Below are 25,918 nucleotides of genomic sequence, written 5' to 3'. Positions count from 1 at the left end.
ACCATGAACAAAAAAAAATATAATAATTTTTTTCAGGGGTCCGCCTGCTGAGCGGAGCGGAGGACAAACGGTGCCAAACTGATGCATTCTGAGCGGATCCGCATCCACTCAGAATGCATTAGGGCTGGACGGATCCGTTCGGGGCCGCTTGTGAGAGCCTTCAAACGGAACTCACAAGCGGAGCCCCGAACACTAGTGTGAAAGTAGCCTTAATTGGATTCAAAGAAAGCACCATAACATAACCATACCTATCTTTTCCAGTCCTCTAATCCTGAAAAATGCTTTCTATTATTTTTTAGGCATATAAGATTTTGGGTGCACCAATTCTCTTCCAGTGCACCCTCTGTTGTTTTAATGACAGTCCCTAGATTTCAGAGCCAGTAACAATGACACACGGTATGCCAGGTGCACAAAATAGAGTGGCCTCAGCCATAATGCCCCCAAAACCTCATATGCATAAAAATAGAAAAAGAAGCATTTCTCTGTATTAGTCACCCATATTTTCACAAAAAAATGATATGGTTCTGTTTCAGAGAACATACACCACATGGCAGCATGCCTACTTTGAAACTGATTTTGGAGGTTACAGACTCCCTTTAAGCACTTTGGAAGGTGAAAAAGTAACAACTTGCATGTCTATAGACACAATAAGGGCCAGGAGTAGGAGACGCTGAGCTATATGTCTAGCTAGCTTTCTATCACATTATTTCGTATTTTCATATACAATATCTCACAAAAGTGAGTACAACCCTCACATTTTTGTAAATATTTTATTCAATCTTTTCATGGGGCAACACTGGAGATATGACACTTTCATACAGTGTAAAGTAGTCAGTGTACAGCTTGTATAACAGTATAAATTTGGTGTGCCCTCAAAATAACTCAACACACAGCCAGGGCCGGACTGGTCTACCGGGATACCTTTAGCCCGGTAGCTGCTGCTTGTGTGGAGCTGTCAGCAGCCTGTTCAGGGCTGTCAGGTAGGAGGCTGAGTGACGAGGTCTTGAGGACAGGTCTAGTAGCCACACTGATGCTTCTACTGAAAATACTTCAATAGCAGCATCGAGAATGCTCAGGCTAGAGGCACAATTATATGATCACATGATCAGCCACATTCAGCAGTCCTGCCATACTGACAATGCCTGAAAAAAATCCAACCTGAGAGATCAAACCTTTGGCAGACAACAGTTTTCTATCATTGATCACAAATGATCCTGATCGCATATAAATTCTCAACCCTAGCCAGCCAAAATTATCAACAGCTTTAAAAAGTTGATGACTGGGCCCGGTGTTCTGCCAGATTCCTATGCTATAGCAGAATGCTATACCCGGAAGTGACGCGGCCGCACCGGAATCAGGGAGAAGCACCTACTTCATTTGCATGCGCAAAACCGTACACCGCGCGTGCGCACTCAGGGGTAGGTCGATTTTTCAGTGCAAAATGTTCCACCAGATATCCCTACCCCTGATTGCGCACGCGCGGACACATCATCTGGAGCAGTTCAACCTCACCACATAGCAGAGGTGATTGCAGGATATTGGGGTGGTGGGGTCACCATATAGCTGCATGGTGCGATCGCGCGCTGTACGGTTTTGTGCATGCAAATGAAGTAGGTGCTTCTCCCGCGGCGGTGCAATTATTTTTATGAATGCAGTAGATCTGCGCTTGCGCAGATCCACACACACCCTCCTCCAGCTGATTCCGGTGCGGCCTCGTCACTTCCGCTGCGGCCGCGTCACTTCCGGGTATAGCATTCTGTTATGGTATAGGAATCTGGCAGAACACCGGCTGTGTCAGAGCTGTAGGAACCGGCTGCGCTGTATGTTTGTGCGTTATGTAGTGGAGGCTCGGAGGCATCTTGCTTGCATTAAGCGTTTATAGTGACTTCCTGAATCTTACAGTGCCAATCCGTGTGGAGTCCGCCCAGCCAATCGCCGGCTATAGCGGGACAGCGCTGAGTGGTCCACCACTGTCTACCAAGACAAATACGGGCCCCATTGTGGAGATGGCTGGGGGAGTCCCATCCTGTGGATAGGAGATACATTTTTAATTACTGGATAACCCCTTTAAACTCATACAAGTCTGTCATACTACATTTATTAAAATTTACCTCCTCTGTGCCCCCATATAGTACAGCCCCCCATGTGCACCCATATAGTACAGCCCCCCTGTGCCCCCATATAGTACAGACCCGCCCCTCTGTGCCCCCAGATAGTACAGACTCCCCCTTTGTGAAACCATATAGTACAGGCTCTCCCTCTGTGCCGCCATATAGTACAGGCCCCCCTCTATGCCACCAAATAGTAAAGACACCCCCCCCCCCCTCTGTGGGGCCGATATGCAACTTTTTCCAGGGCTGGTTTTTATCCCCAGTCCGGCCCTGCACACAGCCATTACTGTCTAAACAGCTGGCAACAAATGTGAGTACACCTCTAAGTGAAAATGGCCAAATGTGCCCAACTAGCCATTTTCCCTCCTCGTGTCATGTGACTTGTTAGTGTTACAAGGTCTCCGGTGTGAATGGTGAGCAGGTGTGTTAAATTTGGTGTTATCGCTCTCACACTCCTTCTTGCTGGTCACTGGAAGTTCAACATGGCACCTCATGGCAAAGAACTCTCTGAGGATCTGAAAAATAGAATTGTTCCTCTACATAAAGATGGCCTAAGCTATAATAAACTGATCCGCCGCACTGTGGCCAAGACCATACAGCGGTTTAACAAGACAGTTTCCACTCGCAACAGGCCTCTCCATGGTCGACCAAAGAAGTTGCGTGCACGTGCTCAGTGTCATATCCAGAGGTTGTCTTTTCAAAATAGACGTATGAATGCTGCCAGCATTGCTGCAAAGGTTAAAGGGGTGGGGGGGGGGGGGGGGGGGTGAGGGTGGTCAGCCTGTTAGTGCTCTGACCATACGCTGAACACTGTATCAAATTGGTCTGCATGGCTGTCGTCCCAGAAGGAAACCTCTTCTAAAGATGATGCACAAGAAATCCCGCAAACAGTTTGCTGAAGACAAGCAGACTAAGGACTTGGATTATTGGAACCATGTTCTGTGGTTTGAGGCCAAGATAAACTTATTTGGTTCAGATGGTGTGAAGCGTGTGTCACGGCAACCAGGTGAGGAGTATAAAGACAAGTGTGTCTTGCCTACAGTCAAGCATGGCGGTGGGAGTGTCATGGCTGGGGCTACATGAGTGCTGCCGGCTGTGGTGAGCTACAGTTCATTGAGGGAACTATGAATGCCAACATGTACTATGACATACTAGAGCACAGCATGATCGCCCCCCTTCAGAAACTGGTCTGCAGGGCAGTATTCCAACATGATAGCGCCCCCAAACACACCTCCAAGACGACCACTGCCTTGCTAAAGAAACTGAGGGTAAAGGGGCTGGACTGGCAAAGCATGTCTTCAGACCTAAACCCTATTGAGCATCTGTGGGGCATCCTGAAACAGAAGGTGGAGGAGCGCAAGGTCTCTAACATCCACCAGCTCTGTGATGTCGTCATAGAGGAATGGAAGAAGATTCTAGTGGCGACCTGTGAAGTTCTAGTGAACTCCCTGCCCAACAAAGTTAAAGCAGTGATGAGAAATAATCATGGCCACACCAAATATTGACACTTTGGGCATAATTTGGCAATTTTTTTACTTAGGGATGTACTTACTTTTGTTGCCAGCAGTTTAGACATTAATGGCTGTGTATTGAGTTATTTGAGGGTACACCAAATATATAGTTATACAAGCTGTACACTGACTACTTTACATTGTATCAAAGTGTCATATCTTCAGTGTTGTCCCATGAAAAGATAAAATAAAATATTTACAAAAATGTGAGGCTGAAGAGATGGTGTGATGGTATTTACATGGGACTCTATGGCAGAGGAGGGAAATATTATTATTTACATGGGACTGTATGGTGGAGGGGCTGAAGAATTATCATTTATGAGGACAGTAAACAGAGGAATATAACTACAGGGGGCATTATAAATTCTGGGGGTGCTTTAAGGTGAGCATTATAACAGTAGGGGGCAATATAATTACTGGGGGCACTGTGGGGGCATTATAACAGTAGGGGGCGATATAAATACTGGGGCACTTCAGGGTGCGCATTATAACAGTAGGGGGCATTATAAATACTGGGGGCACTGTGGGGACATTTTAAATCGAGGGGACATTAAGCGTTCTTATTACTACTAGGGGCTCTATAAGAGGGATATAGATCGACATTATTTCTATTAAGAGCATTATGGGGGACTTTATTACTACTGCGGGGTCTGTAGAGAGTTTTATTACCACTGGGATAACAATAGGGGGGCCTTATTTCTACTAGGGGTTCTGTAAGGACATTATTAATACTGGAGGGCTCTTCTACTAATGGGGGCACTCTTGGGGAGCACTATCACTGTTGGAGGCACTGTAGGGGGCAGTATTACTAATGAGGGCATTCTAGAAGGGAATTACTATTAGTGGGACTTTGAGGAGTACTATTACTATGGGGGGCACTCATTTTTCTTCAGGATAGTATTTGTGGGTAGAGAAAAGTGAAGAAGCTAAGATGTCTGTGGTTCACACTCTGCAGAGACGAGGCGCGGCTGAGAGAAGTTGTCCGGACCGAATGGAGAAGATGATGACAAAGAAGATCTACATCAGAGGAGACGTCACCTGGGAGGCACTGGATGTGAAAGGTCCGTGCTGCTGTATAGAAAGTACTGTAAAATGTCTTCAGTGCTAGTGTTTGCAGGGGGAGGGGGGGGGGGGGGGGGGCAATTGGTTGACTTTGAGAATTGGGCAATATCCATTAGGGCTTGGGCCCCGGATCTTTTGAGACCCTAGCAACGCCCCTGGCATCCACTATCTTGAGTGGCAGTGGGGCAAGGAATGTAAGTTAATTTATTTTATCTCTGATGGGGTCTGATCTAATATGGGGTCAGATCTGAGGTCTGACATGGGGGGGGGGTCTAATCTAAAGACTGAAATGGGGGTCTGATCTGAGGTCTGATATGGGGGTCTTATCTAATATGGGGGTCTGATCTGATATGGGGGTCTAATCTAATGTGGGGGTCTGATATGGGGGCCTGATCTGAGGTTTGATATGGGGATCTGATTTTAGGTCTGATATGGGGGTCTGATCTGAAGTGTGATTAAGATTAGGGGTCTAATTTGGGAGTCTGATAAAGACTGGCGGTGTGTTCTGAGTTATGATGAAAAATATATTTTCTTATTTTCCTCCTCTAAAACCTAGGTGGGCCTTATTGTCAGGTGCGTCTTATGACGTATCCTATACTGTTTCTTATGGGGAAATCCTTCAATTCAGAATCCTGCAGGTTGAACCACAAGAAAGAACTTTCGACTAAGTGATTATTGTATTGATTGGATGATAACGTGTTGCCAGTAACCTACCACGAGTAGAAGGAGCAGGGGTGACCAAAGCAATAAAGACATATAGAAGCCAAATATTGGTTTTGATTTAATTTGCAATCTATTTTCTTTTCATAAAACTTCCTATACAAGTTTATTCTTTTAGAGGAGGGAGCACAAACCGTGGTAAACCCTGTGATGATAATTTGCAATGTAAAAAGCCCCACCAGCAAGAGGTAAGACTTGAGATTTAAATATCCACATGTACAATGATAAAGACACAGCCTGCAAATCTGTGTCCTAGGTCACAATAGTAAGTGGCACTTGGTTCAGCCAAATTAGCAGGTAATAAAAATGAATCCCTTTGAAGTAAGATGCAAATAATGACAAACGTATTTAGCTGAGATCAACATGACAATAATTAGCAGTAATCATCACACTGTTTTGAAGCAAATGGCTGCCAACCTAATTGTTGATTGAAATTTCCAATTGAATCAAGCGGTGTGTGGATTACAAATCCTGGCACTGAGCTAGCAATTATTGTCAAAGCCGGCCTCGGAAATAGGTGTTTCTTTTTATCTGGCTGTCAGGATTTGGGAGGCTATAGTTAAACCTTCAAGTCTTTTCTTCACATAAACAGGATATTTAAAATGTTGTCAGCGAAGATTTTCAAAGGAAATGTTTGGTTAGTAAAAGGTTTTTGCAACTTCTCAACATTGTCAGTTTTTTTTTCTTGCAATTTGAATATTTTTTTTCCAAGGGCTTACAATGCTGCGCCTTCAATGTCTTCATGTTAATATTTTCTGCACCGTGGATCCCAGATCATTACTAATCATCAATATATGTTCACCTTTCCTTTTATTTCTGGAGAAGCCCAATTCATTTTCTACTATTATTATCAAACCAAGCATAGCCAAAATATAATCCAGGGTGGTAGAAGTACGCTGTCATAAAGGGTTTGTCAAGGATTAGAGAAGGTATACTTCTTTTTCAGGATCTGTGTGTGGTATTGATGCTGAGCTGTGATACCAGATGGAAACCACCAACAGGAGTGGCACTGTTTCTAGCACTAATCCAGGATGACCCCCTTTCATATTTATTACTTATCATTATTCATAATCTAGTACAGAGCTGACGTAGTCCCCACTGCTGTACAGTGAATGCACTCATTAGTCTGACAATAGAGACATGGGTCAACAATCAGGGCAATTATCGGGAATGAATAATTGTTCCTGATAACTGCCCTGAGTAAATGTGCCACCAAACACCTGATGATGATTTATTGGGTGTTCCCATCTTTCCTTCTCCACATTAAATCCTTGTTTGCCAGCAGCTGATTGTCTGCTGCCATCAAACAACAATTCTTTATGGGGATGAGCGATTGCAGTAATGATTGCTTGTTCCCATATAGAGGGGATGATCGCTACATGTAAATGTAGCTCTCCCCTTAACTTGACGATTTGGGAACAAACGATTCATTCCTGATTATTGGATTCTGTTGACCTTTGCATTCTGGCTGTATTCACTGCACTACCATTCCCCATCTGTCAACTTCCACATGGATAGGGTCACATGCAACACTGCAGCCAATGACTGGCCTCAGCAGTGATGTGCCAACAAGCGTCACGTGTTCGAGCAGTGACATGTGGCTTGGGAACATGCCATTGCTAAAACTGGTCATTGACTGCAGTGGCACACATGACCTCATCTGTGTGGAAATTGACAAACGGGGACCAGAAGTTAACTCAAGTCAGCTCGAGGAGCAAGGAACTGGAACTGAGCATCGGGGACCAGATGAGTATGGATTTCTCAACATGTCCTGCTGGAGGGGATGGGCACATAAAAAAAAACTGGACAACCCCTTAACCAGCCCCCCTAGCTTAAACACCCTTAATGACCAGGCCACTTTTTACACTTCTGCACTACTCTACTTTCAGCGTTTATTGCTCGGTCATGCAACTTACCACCCAAATGAATTTTACCTCCTTTTCTTCTCACTAATAGAGCTTTCATTTGGTGGTATTTCATTGCTGCTGACATTTTTACTTTTTTTGTTATTAATCGAAATTTACCGATTTTTTTTGCAAAAAAATGTCATTTTTCACTTTCAGTTGTAAATTTTTTTTAAAAAAACGACATCCATATATAAATTTTTCTCTAAATTTATTGTTCTACATGTCTTTGATAAAAAAAAAATGGTTTGGGTAAAAGTTATAGCGTTTACAAACTATGGTACAAAAATGTGAATTTCTGCTTTTTGAAGCAGCTCTGACTTTCTGAGCACCTGTCATGTTTCCTGAGGTTCTACAATGGCCAGACAGTAGAAAAATCCCACAAATGACCCCATTTCGGAAAGTAGACTCCCTAAGGTTTTTGCTGATGGGCATAGTGAGTTCATAGAACTTTTTATTTTTTGTTACAAGTTAGCGGAAAATGATGAATTTTTTAAATTTTTTTTTTCCTTACAAAGTCTCATATTCCACTAACTTGTGACAAAAAATAAAAACTTCCATGAACTCACTATGCCCATCATGAAATACCTTGGGGTGTCTTCTTTCCAAAATGGGGTCACTTGTGGGGTAGTTATACTGCCCTGGCATTTTAGGGGCCCAAATGCGTGCGAAGTAGTTTGAAATCAAAATCTGTAAAAAATGGCCGGTGAAATCCGAAAGGTGCTCTTTGGAATGTGGGCCCCTTTGCCCACCTAGGCTGCAAAAAAGTGTCACACATGTGGTATCGCCGTACTCAGGAGAAGTTGGGGAATGTGTTTTGGGGTGTCATTTTACATATACCCATGCTGGGTGAGATAAATATCTTGGTCAAATGCCAACTTTGTATAAAAAAATGGGAAAAGTTGTCTTTTGCCAAGATATTTCTCTCACCCAGCATGGGTATATGTAAAATGACACCCCAAAACACATTCCCCAACTTCTCCTGAGTACGGCGATACCACATGTGTGACACTTTTTTGCAGCCTAGGTGGGCAAAGGGGCCCGCATTCCAAAGAGCACCTTTCAGATTTCACCGGCCATTTTTTACAGATTTTGATTTCAAACTACTTCGCACGCATTTGGGCCCCTAAAATGCCAGGGCAGTATAACTACCCCACAAGTGACCCCATTTTGGAAAGAAGACACCCCAAGGTATTTCGTGATGGGCATAGTAAGTTCATGAAAGTTTTTATTTTTTGTCAGAAGTTAGTGGAATATGAGACTTTGTAAGAAGAAAAAATAAAATAAAAAATCATCATTTTCCGCTAACTTGTGACAAAAAATAAAAAATTCTAGGATTTCGCCATGCCCCTCACGGAATACCTTGGGGTGTCTTCTTTCCAAAATGGGGTCACTTGTGGGGTAGTTATACTGCCCTGGTATTTTAGGGGCCCTAATGCGTGAGAAGAAGTTTGAAATCAAAATCTGTAAAAAATGCCCTGTGAAATCCTAAAGGTGCTCTTTGGAATGTGGGCCCCTTTGCCCTCCTAGGCTGCAAAAAAGTGTCACACATCTGGTATCGCCGTACTCAGAAGAAGTAGGGCAATGTGTTTTGGGGTGTCATTTTACATATACCCATGCTGGGTGAGAGAAATATCTCGGCAAAAGACAACTTTTCCCATTTTTTTTATACAAAGTTAGCATTTGACCAAATTATTTATCTCACCCAGCATGGGTATATGTAAAATGACACCCCAAAACACATTGCCCAACTTCTCCTGAGTACGGCGATACCACATGGTGACACTTATTTGCAGCCTAGATGCGCAAAGAGGCCTAAATTCCTTTTAGGAGGGCATTTTTAGACATTTGGATCCCAGACTTCTTCTCACGCTTTAGGGCCCCTAAAATGCCAGGGCAGTATAAATACCCCACATGTGACCCCATTTTGGAAAGAAGACACCCCAAGGTATTCAATGAGGGGCATGGCGAGTTCATATAATTTTTTTTTTTTGGCACAAGTTAGCGGAAATTTTTTGTTTTTTTCTCACAAAGTCTCCCTTTCCGCTAACTTGGGACAAAAAATTCAATCTTTCATGGACTCAATATGCCCCTCACGGAATACCTTGGGGTGTCTTCTTTCCGAAATGGGGTCACATGTGGGGTATTTATACTGCCCTGGCATTTTAGGGGCCCTAAAGCGTGAGAAGAAGTCTGGAATATAAATGTCAAAAAATTTTTACGCATTTGGATTCCGTAAGGGGTATGGTGAGTTCATGGGAGATTTTTTATTTTTTGACACAAGTTAGTGGAATATGACACTTTGTAAGAAAAAATAAACAAAAAAAATAAAATAAAATAAATCAATTTCCGCTAACTTGTGCCCAAAAAAAAAAGTCTGAATGGAGCCTTACAGGTGGGTGATCAATGACAGGGGGTGATCAGGGAGTCTATATGGGGTGATCACCCCCCTGTCATTGATCACTCCCCTGTAAGGCTCCATTCAGACGTCCGTATGTGTTTTGCGGATCCGATCCATGGATGCGTGGATCCGTAAAACACATACGGACGTCTGAATGGAGCCTTACAGGGGGGTGATCAATGACAGGGGGGTGATCATAGAGTGTATATGGGGTGATCACCCCCCTGTAACGCTCCATTCAGACGTCCATATGTGTTTTGCAGATCCGATCCATGAATGCGTGGATCCGTAAAACACATACGGGCGTCTGAATGGAGCCTTACAGGGGGGGAGATCAATGACAGGGGGGTGATCAGGGAGTCTATATGGGGTGATCAGGGGTTCATAAGGGGTTAATAAGTGACAGGGGGGGGGGTGTAGTGTAGTGTGGTGCTACTTATTACAGAGCTGCCTGTGTCCTCTGGTGGTCGATCCAAGCAAAGGGGACCACCAGAGGACCAGGTAGCAGGTATATTAGACGCTGTTATCAAAACAGCGTCTAATATACCTGTTAGGGGTTAAAAAAATCACATCTACAGCCTGCCAGCGAACGATCGCCGCTGGCAGGCTGCAGATCCACTCGCTTACCTTCCGATCCTGTGAACGCGCGCGCCTGTGTCCATTATAGTCAATGGGGACGGAGCGGCGGCATGGCGAAATAGCGGAAGGACGGATCCGACATGGTGAACAGCCTGTCGGATCCGTCCTGCCGCAAGTGTGAAAGTAGCCTTAGGTATGTTTTTGGAATGTTCGAGGCAAGCACAATTAACATCAGGATAATATTATAATCTGTGGACCCAGAATTTTAAGGTAGCTTTGCCAACCAAGGATCCATAAATCCACTAACATGTAACATGAAGTTTCGGAGACCAGTTGATGAATAACCAGCATTTATTTGTAAAGGCAGATGAATTGCCCATAACAAGCATTAATCGCTACTATAGGAAGCCAATCAGCGTTCGTTTACTTTCATTTTCACATTTGTTCAAACTTCTCATTAAGTTACATTTTATGTTGAAAGCGTGTCCCGTGTCCACATGTGGTGACGTGCTGCCTACAAACGATGATTGCTCGTTTTTCATCTGGTCTCTGAGCAGGGGCGGACTGGAAATTTAAAGTGGCCCTGGAAAAAAAACTAAAAGTGGCCCAAATTGACAGAAGGTGGGGCAACAAAAGTAGTTGGGGTCAGCGATACCATAGGGAAAAATACTGTCCCATCAGAACCATATACCACAGTGCAGCACAATATACAGGGTGGGCCATTTATATAGATACACCTTAATAAAATGGGAATGGTTGGTGATATTAATTTCCTGTTTGTGGCACTTTAGTATATGTGAGGGGGGGAAACTTTTCAAGATGGGTGGTGACCATGGTGGCCATTTTATTAAGGTGTATCCATATAAATGGCCCACCCTGTATTGCCCCAAAAGCTTTCCCTCTGTGATGGCCATCAATAGCTGCCACTTTCTGTGTTCCTGCTCCTGTTGTCTGTAAGATATGGGACATGTGCGGTTGCTGGCTGATTACCGCTCTCACAGTGTTAGGCCTCATGCACACGACCGTTGTGTGCATCCGTGGCCGTTGTGCTGTTTTTTTTCGTGAAAACTCAAATCCGACAGTATATTCTAACACAGAGGCGTTCCCATAGTGATGGAGACGCTTCTAGTTAGAATATACTGAGAACTGTGTACATGACTGCCCCCTGCTGCCTGGCAGCACCCGATCTCTTACAGGAGGCTGTGATCCGCACAATTAACCCCTCAGGTGCTGCACCTGAAGGGGTTAATTGTGCATATCATAGCCCCCTATAAGAGATCAGGGGCTGCCAGGCAGCAGACCCCCCTCCCTCCCCAGTTTTAATTTCATTGGTGGCCAGTGCGGCCCCCCCTCTATTGTATTATTTTCATTTGTGGCCAGTGTGCGGCCTTCCCTCTCCCCCGCCCCCCCCCCCCCCCGATCATTGGTGGCAGCGGAGAGTTAGAAGCATCATACTTACCTGCTGCGCTGTCTGTGACCGGCCGGGAGCTCCTCCTACTGGTAAGTGACAGATCATTAAGCAATGCGCCGCACAGACCTGTCACTTACCAGTAGGAGGAGCTCCCGGCCGGTCACAGACATCGCAGCTCGCAGGTAAGTATGATGCTTCTAACTCTCCGCTGCCACCAATGATCGGGGGGGGGGGGGGGGGGGGGGGGGGGGGAGAGGGGAGCAATGTAACTCAAATCCGATGGTATATTCTAACATAGAGGCGTTTCCATGGTGATGGGGACGCTTCAAGTTAAAATATACCATCGGATTGGAGAAAACTCAGATCCTATGGTATATTAACTCCTGACTTTACATTGAAAGTCAATGGGGGACGGATCTGTTTGAAATTGCACCATATTGTGTCAACGTCAAACGGATCCGTCCCCATTGACTTGCATTGTAATTCAGGACGGATCCGTTTGGCTCCGCACGGCCAGGCGGACACCAAAACGACTTTTTTTTTTCAGGTCCGTGGATCCTCCAAAAATCAAGGAAGACCCACGGACGAAAAAACGGTCACGGATCACGGAAAAACGGAACCCCGTTTTGCGGACCGTGAAAAAATACTGTTGTGTGCATGAGGCCTTAAGAGCTCATTATGTACCCGGCCAGCAGCATAAAGCAGGGCTTAGGTGGCTACCTGGGCATCGGCCCATCAGAAAAATTTCCCTGTAAGGTCTATGGCCAATCCGCCCCTGTCTCTGGGCATGTTTATACAGGGCAATCATTGGAAACAAACCTTCGTACTAATGTTTGTTCAGCCAACCATTGGCCTGTGTAAAATGGCCTTAAAGGGGTTATCCAAAGTGTAAAACATGCCACCCAATTCCAGGGCCCCTCATATAGATTTTACTTTCCTTGCTCCCCGTCACCTGCGTCACTCCTGATCCCTGCAAGCCACCACTGCATCTCCCCGTCAGACGGATCAAAACATCCGGTGACAGGGGGGCAGCCAATAGCAGGCTTCGATGGGGAGGCTCGTTCCCGTCACGGCCTGCTATGAAACATCCCCCCTGTATGTTTTGATCTGCGTATTTTAGTTGAAATTTGCGTTATTAAAAAAAAAATTATGTAAAAAAAAAACTATTTCTCTTTTTTTTATTCCCCAGATATGAAAACATACTGAAATAAAATGGCATAAAAATAAAGCCCTGATCCAAATCAAGAAAAAATTATTTAAATAACTGAACCAAAAAAAATTGTTTTTCGAAGTTGCATGTACTAAAAAAGTTTAAAATGTGTTTGGTCAGGCAGGGCCGGCGTTAGGGGGGCAAACTGGGCAATTGCCCCGGGCCCCTATCGTCTAAGGGGCCCCCTGTTTCAGTGCTACTGTTCAGCTGAACGTCCGAGGAAGCAAATGGGCGGACAGCTGAAAAGCTGCACTTTATAATACAGTGTAAGGTCCCCTCCCTGTACACATAACACAAATCATTACCACAGTGCTGCTCTGCAAACTGATAGCTCCGGACACCAGCAACACTCTTCTACTGGAGCTGTAGGACCTGCCATGATGTGACGAGGCGGAGCTCAGCAGAGAAGAGGGGGGTAAAGGACCTGTGATGACCTCACCATCATGTTACCAGAATAGGAGGAGTAGCTAAGCAGTGCAGTAAAGTAATGAAGAAGACCAGTGATGCATAGGAAGAAGTGAAGGATTCAATGTAAGTGCCAGGGAAGTGCTGGGAGTTCTAGCCCTCTCCTCTTATACCTCCTGTTATATAATATCAGAGTACATTACAAGAGGAGGTATGATGAGAGGATTAAAACTCCCAGCGTGTCCAGCTTATGTAATATCAGAGTGCATTACAAGAGGAGGTATAACAGGGGAGGACTACAACTCTCAGCATGTACAGGCCATTATTATGTAATATCAGGGTACATTACAACACCCTGGATATGCTGGGAGTTGTAGTCCTCTCCTCTTATAATGTACTCTGATTTTACATAATAACGGCTTGGACATATTGGGAGTTGTAATCCCATCCTCTTATACGTCCCCCTATAATGTGCTCTGATATTAAATAGTAATGGCTTAGACATGCTGGGAGTTATAGTCCTCTCCTGTTATACCTCCTGCGGTAATGTGCTCTGCATTAAGGCCGGGACAATGGATAGGGGAGGGTAGTCATCCGCCTAGGGCGCCACTTCGCTACCCATAAAGGGAGGCGCAGATAAAACTGTGGTCTGCATCGCAGACAGCAGCAGGGAAAACGGGAGTGAGGTGAGTTTTTTTAAATTTTTACTAAACGTCCACACTGCTGGGGGTACCAGGAAAGGGAGAAGGAGATCATTATATATACACCTGGCACTACTGTGGCGGAATGGAGAAGCATTATATACTGACACTACGGGGGAACATTATATATATATATACTGGCACTATGGGAGGGAGCATTATATGGAACTGGTGGGAGGCACTACATAGGGACATTAGAGCCACTGGGAGCATTAGGCCTCTGTCACATGAGCGTGACGGATTAGGTCCGGATGCATTCAGGGTGCGTTCTGTGAAACTCGCACCATTTTGCAAGCAAGTTCAGTCAGTTTTGGGTGCAATGCATTTTGATGCGTTTTTCACACGCGTGATAAAAAACTGAAGGTTTACAAACAACATCTCCTAGAAACCATCAGTGAAAAACGCATTGCATCCGCACTTGCTTCCGGATGCAATGCATTTTTCACTGAAGCCCCATTCACTTCTATGGGGCCAGGGCTGCGTGAAAAAGATTATAGAACATGCTACGATTTTCACGCAAAGCAGAACTGATGCGTGAAAAAATGCTCATGTACACAGACCCATTGAAATGAATGGGTCAGGATTCAGTGCAGGTGCTATGCATTCACGTCACGCATTTCACCCGCGCTGAAAACTCGCTCGTGTGAAAGGGGCCTTATGGTTATATTATTACTACTAGGGTACTGTAGGGACATCCGGCACCCCTGCCGATCCGCTGTTTGAGGAAACGGCGTGCGCTGTGCGCACGTGTCGTCTCCCTTCTCTCTTACTGCTCACCGCTGTATGTCTACGGGACAGTAGCAGTATACAGCATGCGCCATCTGCTCAAACAGCTGATCGGCGGGGGTGTCAGGTGTCGGACTGTGTTTTTAGCACATTATTACAAGATTTGGGGTCCCACTTTTGATTTTGCCCAGGGCCACATTTTGTCTAAAACCAGCCCTGTGGTCAGGAAGGGGGTAAATGGTCCAGTCTTGAACTTGCTAGATATCAGATAGTCAGCTATGACATATTCCACAGGCCTTATGGAAGGTCAGTACTTTTGTTGTATAAGACTGGAAAAAATCTAGCAAGGGGGATTGTCATAAAAAACGGTGCACCGCTAAGGTCAATGGTTGTCATCAATGTGGCCACATGAACTAAGCCTGGCAGGGAGGATCGAAGTGGCAGCTCTGGAATAGCGGAAAGGGGGATTATTGGGTCTGTAATGAGTCTTTTTGGTGGCATTTCCCCCTTTTGGCTAGATGTTGTCCAGTCTCGGAAACTCATTTAAATAATTGCAGATTTCCAAGTATCTTTCTCTGCAGCAAAGTTTTGTGTTTAAAGGGTTTCTACCACCACATTTTGACCTAATTAGCTGTCAGACACTAGCGATCTGCTAGTGTCTGCTCTACCTAACCATGCTATTGTAATCCCTTTCTCTGCAGCGGTTACCCTAAAAAACGTAGTTTTATTGGTATGCAAATGAGCCTCTAGGTGCTATGGGGGCGCCCCTCTCCTCTAGATTGACAGCCTACTCGCGCTTGCGCCATGTGCTTCTGTATTTGGCGCAGTGACTGTTGGACGGCTCCCTGCGCCGTAATCGGCGCAGTGAAGATGCCGGCGCAGGGAGACAGTCACTGCGCCTGTGCCGACTACAGAAGCAGTCAGGCTATGAGCTGTGCGCTGCGATTGGCCAGCGCTGCAGCAAGGGACACGCCTCATACAAGAAATCACTCCAGTACAGCAGAGGGAGCGCAGACACCGGAACCTATACCGGGCGAACGGAGCGGCGCCCAGACATACTAGTAAGTGCAGGGGGACCCCTGGGCGCCGCTCTGCCCACTGATATAGTTAGTTTTTAGTTTGTAGAGTAGTGAAAGGTCCTCTTTAACCCCAACTGTTGCAATTAGTTGCTTCTCATTTCTTAAACAACCATGTCGAAAGACACATCTCGTGGTCGTGGAAAAGATGTTAGTCTGTTGTAGAAGGGTCAAATCATTGGCATGCATTAAGCAGAGAAAACATCTAAGGAGATTGCAGAAACTACTAAAATTGGGTTAAGAACTGTCCAACGCATTATTAAAAACTGGAAGGATAGTGGGGACCCATCGTATTCGAGGAAGAAATGTGGCTGGGAAAAAATCCTGAATGATCGTGATCAGCGATCACTTAAACGTTTGGAAGAAGGTCATGTGGTCTGAGGAGTCCAGATTTACCCTGTTCCAGAGTAATGGGCGCATCAATGTAAGAAGAGAGGCAGATGAAGTGATGCACCCATCATGCCTAGTGCCTACTGTACAAGCCTGTGGGGGCAGTGTTATGATCTGGGGTTGCTGCATTTGGTCAGGTCTAGGTTCAGGAACAGTATGTGCTCCAAGAATGAGGTCAGCTGACTACCTGAACATACTGAATGACCAGGTTATTCCATCAATGGATTTTTTCTTCCCTGATGGCACGGGAATATTCCAAGATGACAATGCCAGGATTCATCAGGCTCAAATTGTGAAAGAGTGGTTCAGGGAGCATGAGACATCATTTTCACACATGGATTGGCCACCACAGAGTCCAGACCTTAACCCATTGAGAATCTTTGGTATGGGCTGGAGAAGGCTTTGCACAGCAGTCAGACTCTACCACCATCAATGCAAGATCTTGGTGAAAAATTAATGCAACACTGGATGGAAATAAATCTTGTGACATTGCAGAAGCTTATCGAAACAATGCCACAGCGAATGCGTGCCGTAATCAAAGCTAAAGGCTTTTTTTTGGGTGGCGACTTTTTTTTTGGACAAGCAGTGTATGACGACTAATGGGATTAAGGACAATGTTGAATACACCACTGATATACATCATTATTCCTCTTTCTCAGGAAAGTAACAGATTAGCTTTTACAATTTAGACATAAAGAGGCTTCACATGTCACACATATAGATCACAAAGAAAAGGGGATCATTAGCATAAACACATCTAAAGGCCACATTTTTAGCACTGAGAAAACAGATGGAGTGCTAACTCGATCAGTTTGGTATTTAAAACCAGTAGGTCCCTACAGAGGGAACTTATTTTTTGAAATCAATACATTCTCTACCATGTTCTTGCAGATGCTCCAGCTGCTCATTGTGTCCTACATTGCAAGCCATGGAGAAGGGAGAGAGGTGGAAACTAGAGGAAGATCCAAATATCACTCTATAATTCATCAATACCACCTAAGAAATGAGAAGGACAGCCCTCCAAGTTTAGTGGGACCTAACAGATCTGTAGGAAAGAATGAAGCATCAGGTATAAGCAGAAATAATCCAGAGAAAAACAGAGTTCCTAAATCAAGACCTCAACTGGAAAACAAAAGTGGAGAAAAAGATTATCAGGGTATGAATTTGCCGAGGATGGTGGACTACAGTGGAAGTAGCAGTGAAAGAAAGGTAAAAGATTCTGAAAAGGAGTATGCCCAAGCATCATGGAACCATTTTATCTATAAAATGAACTCAGCCTCGGAAGCCATACATGGTCAGGTTAAGCCTCAAGAAATACCAAAAGCAGTCTGCAAAACCCTGCCATTCACCCAGGTAAGTGGACGGTATTATTTTTATTGTACTTTATTTATTTATTTTTTGTATTTTCTATGTTAACCTCTTCAAAACTGGGCCTGTTTGAGCTTTTATTTATTTTTTGTCCTCTAAGAACCATACCTTTTTTATTTGACCATCGACATATAAAGGTTTTTATAGGATGAGTTATGATTTTCAATGGCATCATTTTGGTGTACATATAACTTATTAAATGTACAAAATTGATATAGATTTTTTATGTTTTACTACTTTTTCACAATAAAAGGTCATATTGTAAAAAAAATAATTAACTTGTTTTTGTGTGCCCATATTTCTGAGATCCATAACTTTTTCTTATTGTTCTGTCAACAGAGTTGTGTGAGGGCTTGTATTTTTATGGGATGAGCTGTAGTTTTTATCGGTAACATTTTCAGCTTTGTATGACTTTTTTGATCAATTTACATTTTGGTTATTTTTTTTTACCGAGGCAGGATATGCAAAAAAAGCAGGCATTTTTATTTTATGGTGTTCATCACATGGGTTAAATAATAATGGGATAGTTTAATATTTTGGGTTGTTAAAGATGTGGCAATACTAATTATGTGAAGTTTATTTATTTTGTTACATAGCTCCTTTTATTGGGGAAAGGGAGTTTTTATGTTTTTCATTTTGATATTTTTTTTAAAAAAATTTAAATGCTTTAACATTCTTTTAAAAGTCCCACTATGGTAGTTCACCACTTACTAATGTATTGTTATTATCCATATGGCTCCCTTTGCTGTCTGGATTCATTTTCCATCACATTATACACTGCTCATTTCCATGGTTACGAACCCCCTGCAATCCAGCAGCGATGGTCGTGCTTGCACACTATAAGATAAAGCACTAGCCTATGTGCGGTCCCACAGTCCAGGCCATCAGAGAGGCCAGCGCTTTTTCCTGTAGTGTGCAAGCATGACCACCACTGATGGATTGCAGGGTGGTCGTAACCATGGAAACGAGCAGTGTATAATGTGATGGAAAAATGAATCCAGCCAGCAAAGCAATATGGATAATAACAATACATTAGTAAGTGGCCTGTATTAACTTCTTCTACATAATAAATGCTATTTACTGAAGTGAAACAACTCCTTTAAGATGATAGCTATTAAAGGCCAGTGTTGGGGACCCCTGGCTGCCATTGCAACAATCAGCACTCTACGATCATGTTGCAGGGGTTGTCAGTTACCCTGTGTAACCCCTTTGATGATACAGTTCCAATTTATATATTGATTGTTGGCAAGGACGGACTGAGAACTTAAAGTGGCCCTGGAAAAAAACTAATAGTGTCCCCATTTTGTAGTTGGGTCCAAATTGACAGAAGGCAGGGCCAACACAAATAGGCAGGACCAGCAAGACTATATTATGGCACATTATAATACCCCAGCAAAGCCAATTACCACAGTGCATCACAAAATACTGCCCCGGCAGCACAAAATACATCCCCCAAAACAGCCACTGGCTGGCTATGAGGAGGGCTCAGGTGGCCTATAAAGGGATAAAGTCTGAAAAGTCTTAAGGATTTTTTATTTGCTTATTATAGTTTATTGGCCTTTTTCTTAAATCCAGCTTTTTGAAATAGGCCAAAATAACAAATTTTGGCACGTCTATGCCCTAAAAACCTATGGCCACTGTAAACACCTGGATATTTGCTTTACAGATGTATACTGTTGACAGGGTCGGACTGGGGTGCCTAGGGCCCACCCGTAAAATTTATTTTAGGGGCCCACCGTACGGGTACATTCAAATATAATAAATAATCTAACAAGTTTTTTTATATGAACATAGGCTGGCTGAGGTGCTGTACACTGAATATATGTATGTAGTGCAGTAAGTTTACTGTGTTATGTGCAGGGCGTGGGAGACTAGGGGCCCACCTTGCTCAGGGGCCCACCGGGGGATTCACCTGTACCCCTGTGGGCCAGTCCAAGCCTGACTGTTGACAAGGGCGGACTGGGCACTTAAAGGCTATGTACACCTTTGGGGGCAATTTGTTATTATTGCATTGTACTCATTTTGAGCTAAAAATAATTTTTTTAATTGGTCTTTTTTTGTACAGAGCTGACATGCTCTAGTAGAAGCCCTTGGATTTTCTGTCTTTTCCGTCAGACCAGGAACAGATGGACTCCTTATCTCTGCTCTCTAACATTATAAACACTCATTATTGCTCTTACTGATAAGTAATAGGTTTATTAGATGAGGCACAAAGTGAAAGTACTGTTAACCCTTTGTGATTGAACAGCTTAATATTTTTAATAAATGATTTTTAGCTCAAAATTAGTAAAATGCAATCATAAAAAAAAATAACCCAAAGTCGCACAAGACTTTGGTGAATTAATTCGGTAATCGCATCTGCATCTCTAAAAACATTTTAAAATAGCAGTCCGAAGTGAGGTTTGGTACTGTCTGGTACCTCAGTAACAAAACCGACTTCGGATTGCTATTTTAACCACTTCATTACCGGAGTGTTTATCCCCCTTCCTTACCAGGCCAGTTTTTCAGTTGCAGCAATACGTCTATCTAACTGCAAATAACTGATTAATTTCTGAGCCAGCCTACATTTATTTGATATTATTTTTCTCGGGACACCTTAGACCTTTCCTTTGTGCCATTAGATGATGGATATAATATTTTAAAAATAATAATTAAGGAAAAATTGGACATGCGGAAATCAGGGGTCCTCCGGCCACCAGCTTCCCCACTCTGTTCTCGGTGTAGATGCGGGTCCCAGAGGTGGGACCCGCACCTATCAGATAATGAGGGCATATCCTAGCGATATGCCCCATTGTCTCAGATGGGAATACCCCTTTAAAGTCTAAAGATTTTGAGAACTATCTATACAAAGTGAACTAAAGTGCTTTATAGATTTAGCTTACTAATATCTGTGAGTGAGGTTATACTCAATAGCAATATAACACTGAACGTAAAAATCAGAACATATTTTGTAATTGTTGCTGACCTGATGCTATATTTTTCTTTGCAGAATATTGAACATGAGAACTGTGACAAAGTGACCATACAGAACAATCTGTGCTTCGGAAAATGTAACTCTCTTTATGTACCGAACCAGATACATCAGCTCAACATATACTCCCATTGTCTTCCCTTCAAATTTACAATGAACCACCTGAAAATGAACTGCACAGGATCCAGTAATGTGGTTAAAGTTATAATGATGGTGGAGGAGTGCAAGTGTGTGGTTCTCAGCCACAACCACCATGTAGTGAACAACGTCAAGAACAACATCTATGGACATCACTGAAGACATGGGCTGGGGGCAGCTTGCTAGAACTGACTGTTTTTGACCAATCAGATTTCCAGTATCTGTCAAAATGATTTCCTAACATGTTGGGAAATCATTTTGTAAGGCAACTGTTGAGAAAGAAGTTCTCATTTCCTGCAGTTGGCTGTGGGCAGTGGACATATAAAGATACTGACTGATATTCAAGATGCAAATGGTGAGAAATGTGTCATTTTTCTTTTGTTTGTTAAGAGTACTGAGAAGACACTGAATGTCCCTTATGTCTAAATTATTCAGCTTTGATATCTATGTGTAATAAGGTGACATCTTTGGACCCTACCCGATTGGCGTGTGAATACTGCCTGCTTTAAAGAGGACCTTTTGACCTGAAAATGAAAGTTAAACTAAAGATATAGCCTTACTTACATGGCCCACGTATTGCTTATTCAGTCATTTATCTTTCAATCAGTGCCCCGGAATATTTGCCGCCTTGTATGCTAATGAGCCATTCGGCTCAACTGGGCGGGCCTTCAAAAGTTCTCCCGGGCGTGTCATTCTTCTCCCTGGCACGGAGCGCATCCAATCAGCGCGCTCCGCTCTTAGCCAGGGAGAAGACGCTCCAGTTCTCGCGAGATTCGCGAGAACTGGAGCGATTTCATCCATCCGGAGCCGGCTCCATCTCGCGAGAACTGGAGCGTCTTCTCCCTGGCTAAGAGCGGAGCGCGCTGATTGGATGCGCTTAATGCCAGGGAGAAGAATGACACGCCCGGGAGAACTTTTGAAGGCCCGCCCAGTTGAGCCGAATGGCTCATTAGCATACAAGGCAGCAAATATTCCGGCGGGCAGCGCGGACAAACGGGGGCACTGATTGAAAAATAAATGACTGAATAAGCAATACCGGGGGCATGTAAGTAAGGCTATATCTTTAGTTTAACTTTCATTTTCGGGTTAAAGGTCCTCAGTCGGTGAAGCTTCTTTTTCTTGTTTTCTATTAAACAGCTGTAGTATTGTATAATATGGTTGCGTTTTCTGTTTCAAGTTCTCAGCAAAGGTCTCTTTACACAGGACGAGACAGCAGCAGATTGTCGGGAAGGAAGCGTTCCTTTCCTAAACTGAAACAGTTATGCCGGTCCAGAGAGAGCTCCGGCAGACTGTTCTCCGCTGAAACAGCCTGCTGGAGACCGGTGAGGTAGATATGGACGAGGCCCTATCTGTTTTCTATGTTTTAGACCCACTCATGGTGTTGGCTAAGGGTACTTTCACATTAGGGGCAGGGGGGTCCGGCAGGCTGCTCCGGCGGGTGAACAGCCTGTCGGATCCGTCCTGCCGCTAGTTCACGTGCGCCCTCAGACTGCCGCTCCGTCCCCATTGACTATAATGGGGGCGGGGGCGGATTTCCGGCTGCCTCTCGCCGTGCACTGCCGCCAATGGGGACGGAGCGGCAGTCCGGGGGCATACGTGAACTAGTGGCAGGACTAGTGGTATTTGGCTCTGTTAGGGTGGTGTAATGTGCCCATTTCAGTTCCCAGTCCCCCCTGTTTGTTCAGCCGACGGAACAGCCTGCCGGACTCCCCTGCCGCTAGTGTGAAAGGCTGAATTCACACACTGCAACTTGTTCTGGAATTTCAGTTGCGGAATCATCACTAAAACTACAACAAACAGGGGGGACTGGGAACTGAAATGGGCACATTACACCACCCTAACAGAGCCAAATACCACAGTCTATCACAAAATACTGCCAGCAGCACAAAATACATCCCCAAAAACTTCCACTGGCCAGCCCCCTGGGCATCGGCCCATTGGGAAATTTCCCTGTAAGGTCTATGGCCAATCCACCTCTGACAACAAAGTGAAGTAGATTGCCAGCGAACAGCATTCAATCAAAAGGTAGAAAATCCACTTCACACCCTATCTAATAATTGACAAATCTCCCTAAACATCCAGAAGGTTCCCAAAAAAGGGAGACCTCCCAGAAGAGCTGATAAACCACCCAGGTGCCGCAGAAGCCTCCTGGCACATCCTGAAAATCAGTGCCCAGCTGTGTGTGGCACTGGGGCTACATCATCAGCACGGCCCCAGAGTCCAAATACACAGTGAGGGGTTGGCATAAAGGGGTGTGTTTAGTCTCCATACTTTTCTGCCAGCTTTTCCAAATGGTTGCCAAGTATGCCCTATCTGTTGTGGAAAAGGTGTGAAATTACCATAAAATAAGCAAAATCCACAGCTTATCTTGCACCAAAATCCACAATGAAATTACCACATAACACAAGCAGATTTCAGGGCAGATTTTGGGGTTGAGTCACGAAAAATTATTTGATGTGTGAACTGACCCTTAGGCTCCATTCAGATGGAAACACAGATACGTTTTAGACCTAGCTGCATAAAGAAGGAGTCCATCTTTTCTGAAAACCTATTCATTTGAATGAGTCTTGCGGAAAAAACAAATGTCACGCTTTTCTCTGGAAATACAGAGGGTCAGTGCAGAAAATCGCTCTGCATACAGACAAAACATTGTCTGTTTGAAAATCTAAGTATCCCCCCTGTCCACCTTATAAATACCGAAATATAAAGTTTTATAACCTGCTTGTCCGGTCACCAATCTGCCCAAGGGGCGGCGTTTAATCTCAAAATGCGCCCAGCCAGTCGCTCCCAACTGCCGTTCTGAAGCCCCGCCCAGCTCATCAATATTCACTTTGCTGGGCGGCGGCTACAACTCTCCCGACTCAAGATTCTGCGCACAGCCCATTCGATCCTCTGGGCACGTCCTCCGTCCAATCTTCAGCGCATGCGCCCGGCCGGGGTCACATCGCGCCTGCGTACAGAGCGCTGCAGCCCCTGCTTTATGCGCATGCGCCGGGAGAGTTGTAGCCGCCGCCCAGCGAAGTGAATATTGATGAGCTTGGCGGGGCTTCAGAACGGCAGTTGGGAGCGGCTGGCTGGGGGCATTTTGAGATGAAACGCCGCCCCTTGGGCAGATTGGTGACCGGACAAGCAGGTTATAAAACTTTATATTTCAATATTTATAAGGTGGACAAGGGGGGATACTTAGATGATTCTAATACACTTTAGAAGACCTGTACTGACATATATATGCCTAAATATGCTAATTGGGCCTGTCAGTGTCCCTTTAAAGAAGTTCCCCGGCCTACAAATATTGATGATCTATTCTCAGATCAGTGGGGATCCAAGAACCTCACCAATCAGCTTTCTCAGGCTGCTGTGGCGACGAAAACTAGCAGTGTACAGAGCTGGAAGCAGAAGGTTGTAGTTTCCACTGAATCTCCGCTCTCATTCATTTGAATAGGAGCTGAGCTGTAGTACCGCAGCACGGCCACTACGCAGCCCATGGCGCTGTCTGCCTCTAGCTCCGTACACTGTATATGTCCCGATGCCTACTGAAGTACCCTCTTTAGCTGGGCTTTATCCTCCTGAAAAATGCCCGGTGGAAGCCCTGCCAAGAGAGGTAGCACGTGTGGACACAAGATGTCCTACACATATCGTTGAGCTGTTACTGTCCCTCCTATCACTACTAGGGGGACCGAATGTGATGGCTCCTCAGATCACACCAGCAATCACTCCACAGCAAAGGCAGGATTGAAGTGCTCACCATGAGGCCTCCATACTCTAACTCGACTGTCCTTGGATCCCAAATAGAAGCTGGATTGGTTGTTACGAATATGTTACGGTTACATGGTGAAGCAGTCCAGGTTTCTCATTCATGATACCACTGCAAAGGAAGGCAAAGGTAGCTGGCTGTCAATGGCAGGACATGTAATGGGTGCCATAACACCAAATTTCTGTCTGCTAAGGGCCTGGAAATGGGCCAGAGACAGGTGTGTGTAATACATGGGCCACCTATGTCTGGATGGTGGACAGCAAAACTGTGGTAGGTGCTTGGTGGCAGATCATATGATCCTCAATACTGGAAGTCTGTACGTGCCATCCAGAGTCTGCTCACTATTGGGGTCATTTATCAAACTGGTGTAAAGTAGAACTGGCTTAGTTGCCCATAGCAACCAATCAGATTCCACCTTTCATTTTGGACAGCTCCTTTGGAAAATGAAAAAGAGAAATCTGACTGGTTGCTATGGGCAACTAAGCCAGTTCTACTTAAAACCAATTTCATAAATGAACCCCTATGTGTGCATGCCCTCATGTAACCACTGCTCTTAACACCTCATAACGGCTAGGTCAGAATGGCCTAGATGATGGGCATTTTGTCCAAACAACCATCCTGCTTTTCTCAGCCAATGATACGCCCCTTCTCAAAGTCTGTCAACTGGGCAAAATGTCTTCAAGTGCTTCATAGAGACTAGCAGTCAACAATCCCTCACCAAGAGGTACTCTACCCCAAAGTAGCCTCTGAGAGCCTTTTTATAGGGCAGCAGGGGAGGCACTTTTTTCCCTCCTGTAATCATTTACATATCTGCCTGAGACATAACTGCATGTCCGGTATTGCAGCAATCTAACATTTCTATCTGGGTGCGTAATTTTTTGTAAATGAGTGTAGCTGATCAGTAAGGGCGCTGGGTGTGGGCCCTCCAACAGTCTGAGGGTCCTTTCACACGTCTGCAATTTCATTTCTATGGGGCAGCACGATGTGCTGCCCGGATCTGGAATTTCGGATCCGCAATTCCGTTCCCGAAAAAAAATAGAACACGTCCTATTCTTGTTTGCAATTGCGGACAAGAATAGGCATTTCCTATTAAGTGCCGGCGATGCGATCGCCGATGTCCGTGTTTTGCGGATCCGCAAAACACACACGGACGTGTGAATGGACCCTGATACTGATAACTTTTGGCTCCTTTAAGGCACTGCCATAATATCTCTACAAAGAGAGTCTACTGCTCTGTAGTAAAATCATGTACCAGGGTCTTTGGGTGCATGAGGTACTGCAATATTTTAGGACAGACATAAAGGCACATTAGCCTTTCCTATGACCCTAAGGGGCTGCACAGGGGTCAGCACTGTCACCTCCCAGCAATTGGGCTTCTGGTTTGAAGCTCTACTAATGATAACGTTTGAAAGGAGTGTGATCCATGGACACTACAGGCACTGAGGCACAGTATAGCGTCCATATGTAAGTCAGCCGGAAC

At 44.6% G+C, this 25,918-nt stretch overlaps 1 protein-coding gene across 1 annotated transcript; it reads left to right on the top strand.

Annotated features, from left to right (window-relative positions):
* Nucleotides 1–17,086: 17,086 nt before the first annotated feature.
* Nucleotides 17,087–21,167, top strand: CER1 (cerberus 1, DAN family BMP antagonist). Its single transcript, XM_040419765.1, has 2 exons — nt 17,087–17,560; nt 20,565–21,167. The coding sequence occupies exons 1-2, from the start codon at nt 17,087–17,089 to the stop codon at nt 20,841–20,843; spliced, it is 753 nt and encodes a 250-aa protein (XP_040275699.1). The 3' UTR covers nt 20,844–21,167.
* The last annotated feature ends 4,751 nt before the right edge of the window (nt 21,168–25,918 follow it).

Source organism: Bufo bufo, chromosome 2 (assembly GCF_905171765.1).
Source record: "Bufo bufo chromosome 2, aBufBuf1.1, whole genome shotgun sequence".
Classification (NCBI taxonomy): domain Eukaryota; kingdom Metazoa; phylum Chordata; class Amphibia; order Anura; family Bufonidae; genus Bufo; species Bufo bufo.
Note: the sequence above shows the minus strand (reverse complement) of the source record. Positions and strands in the feature narration are given on the sequence as shown.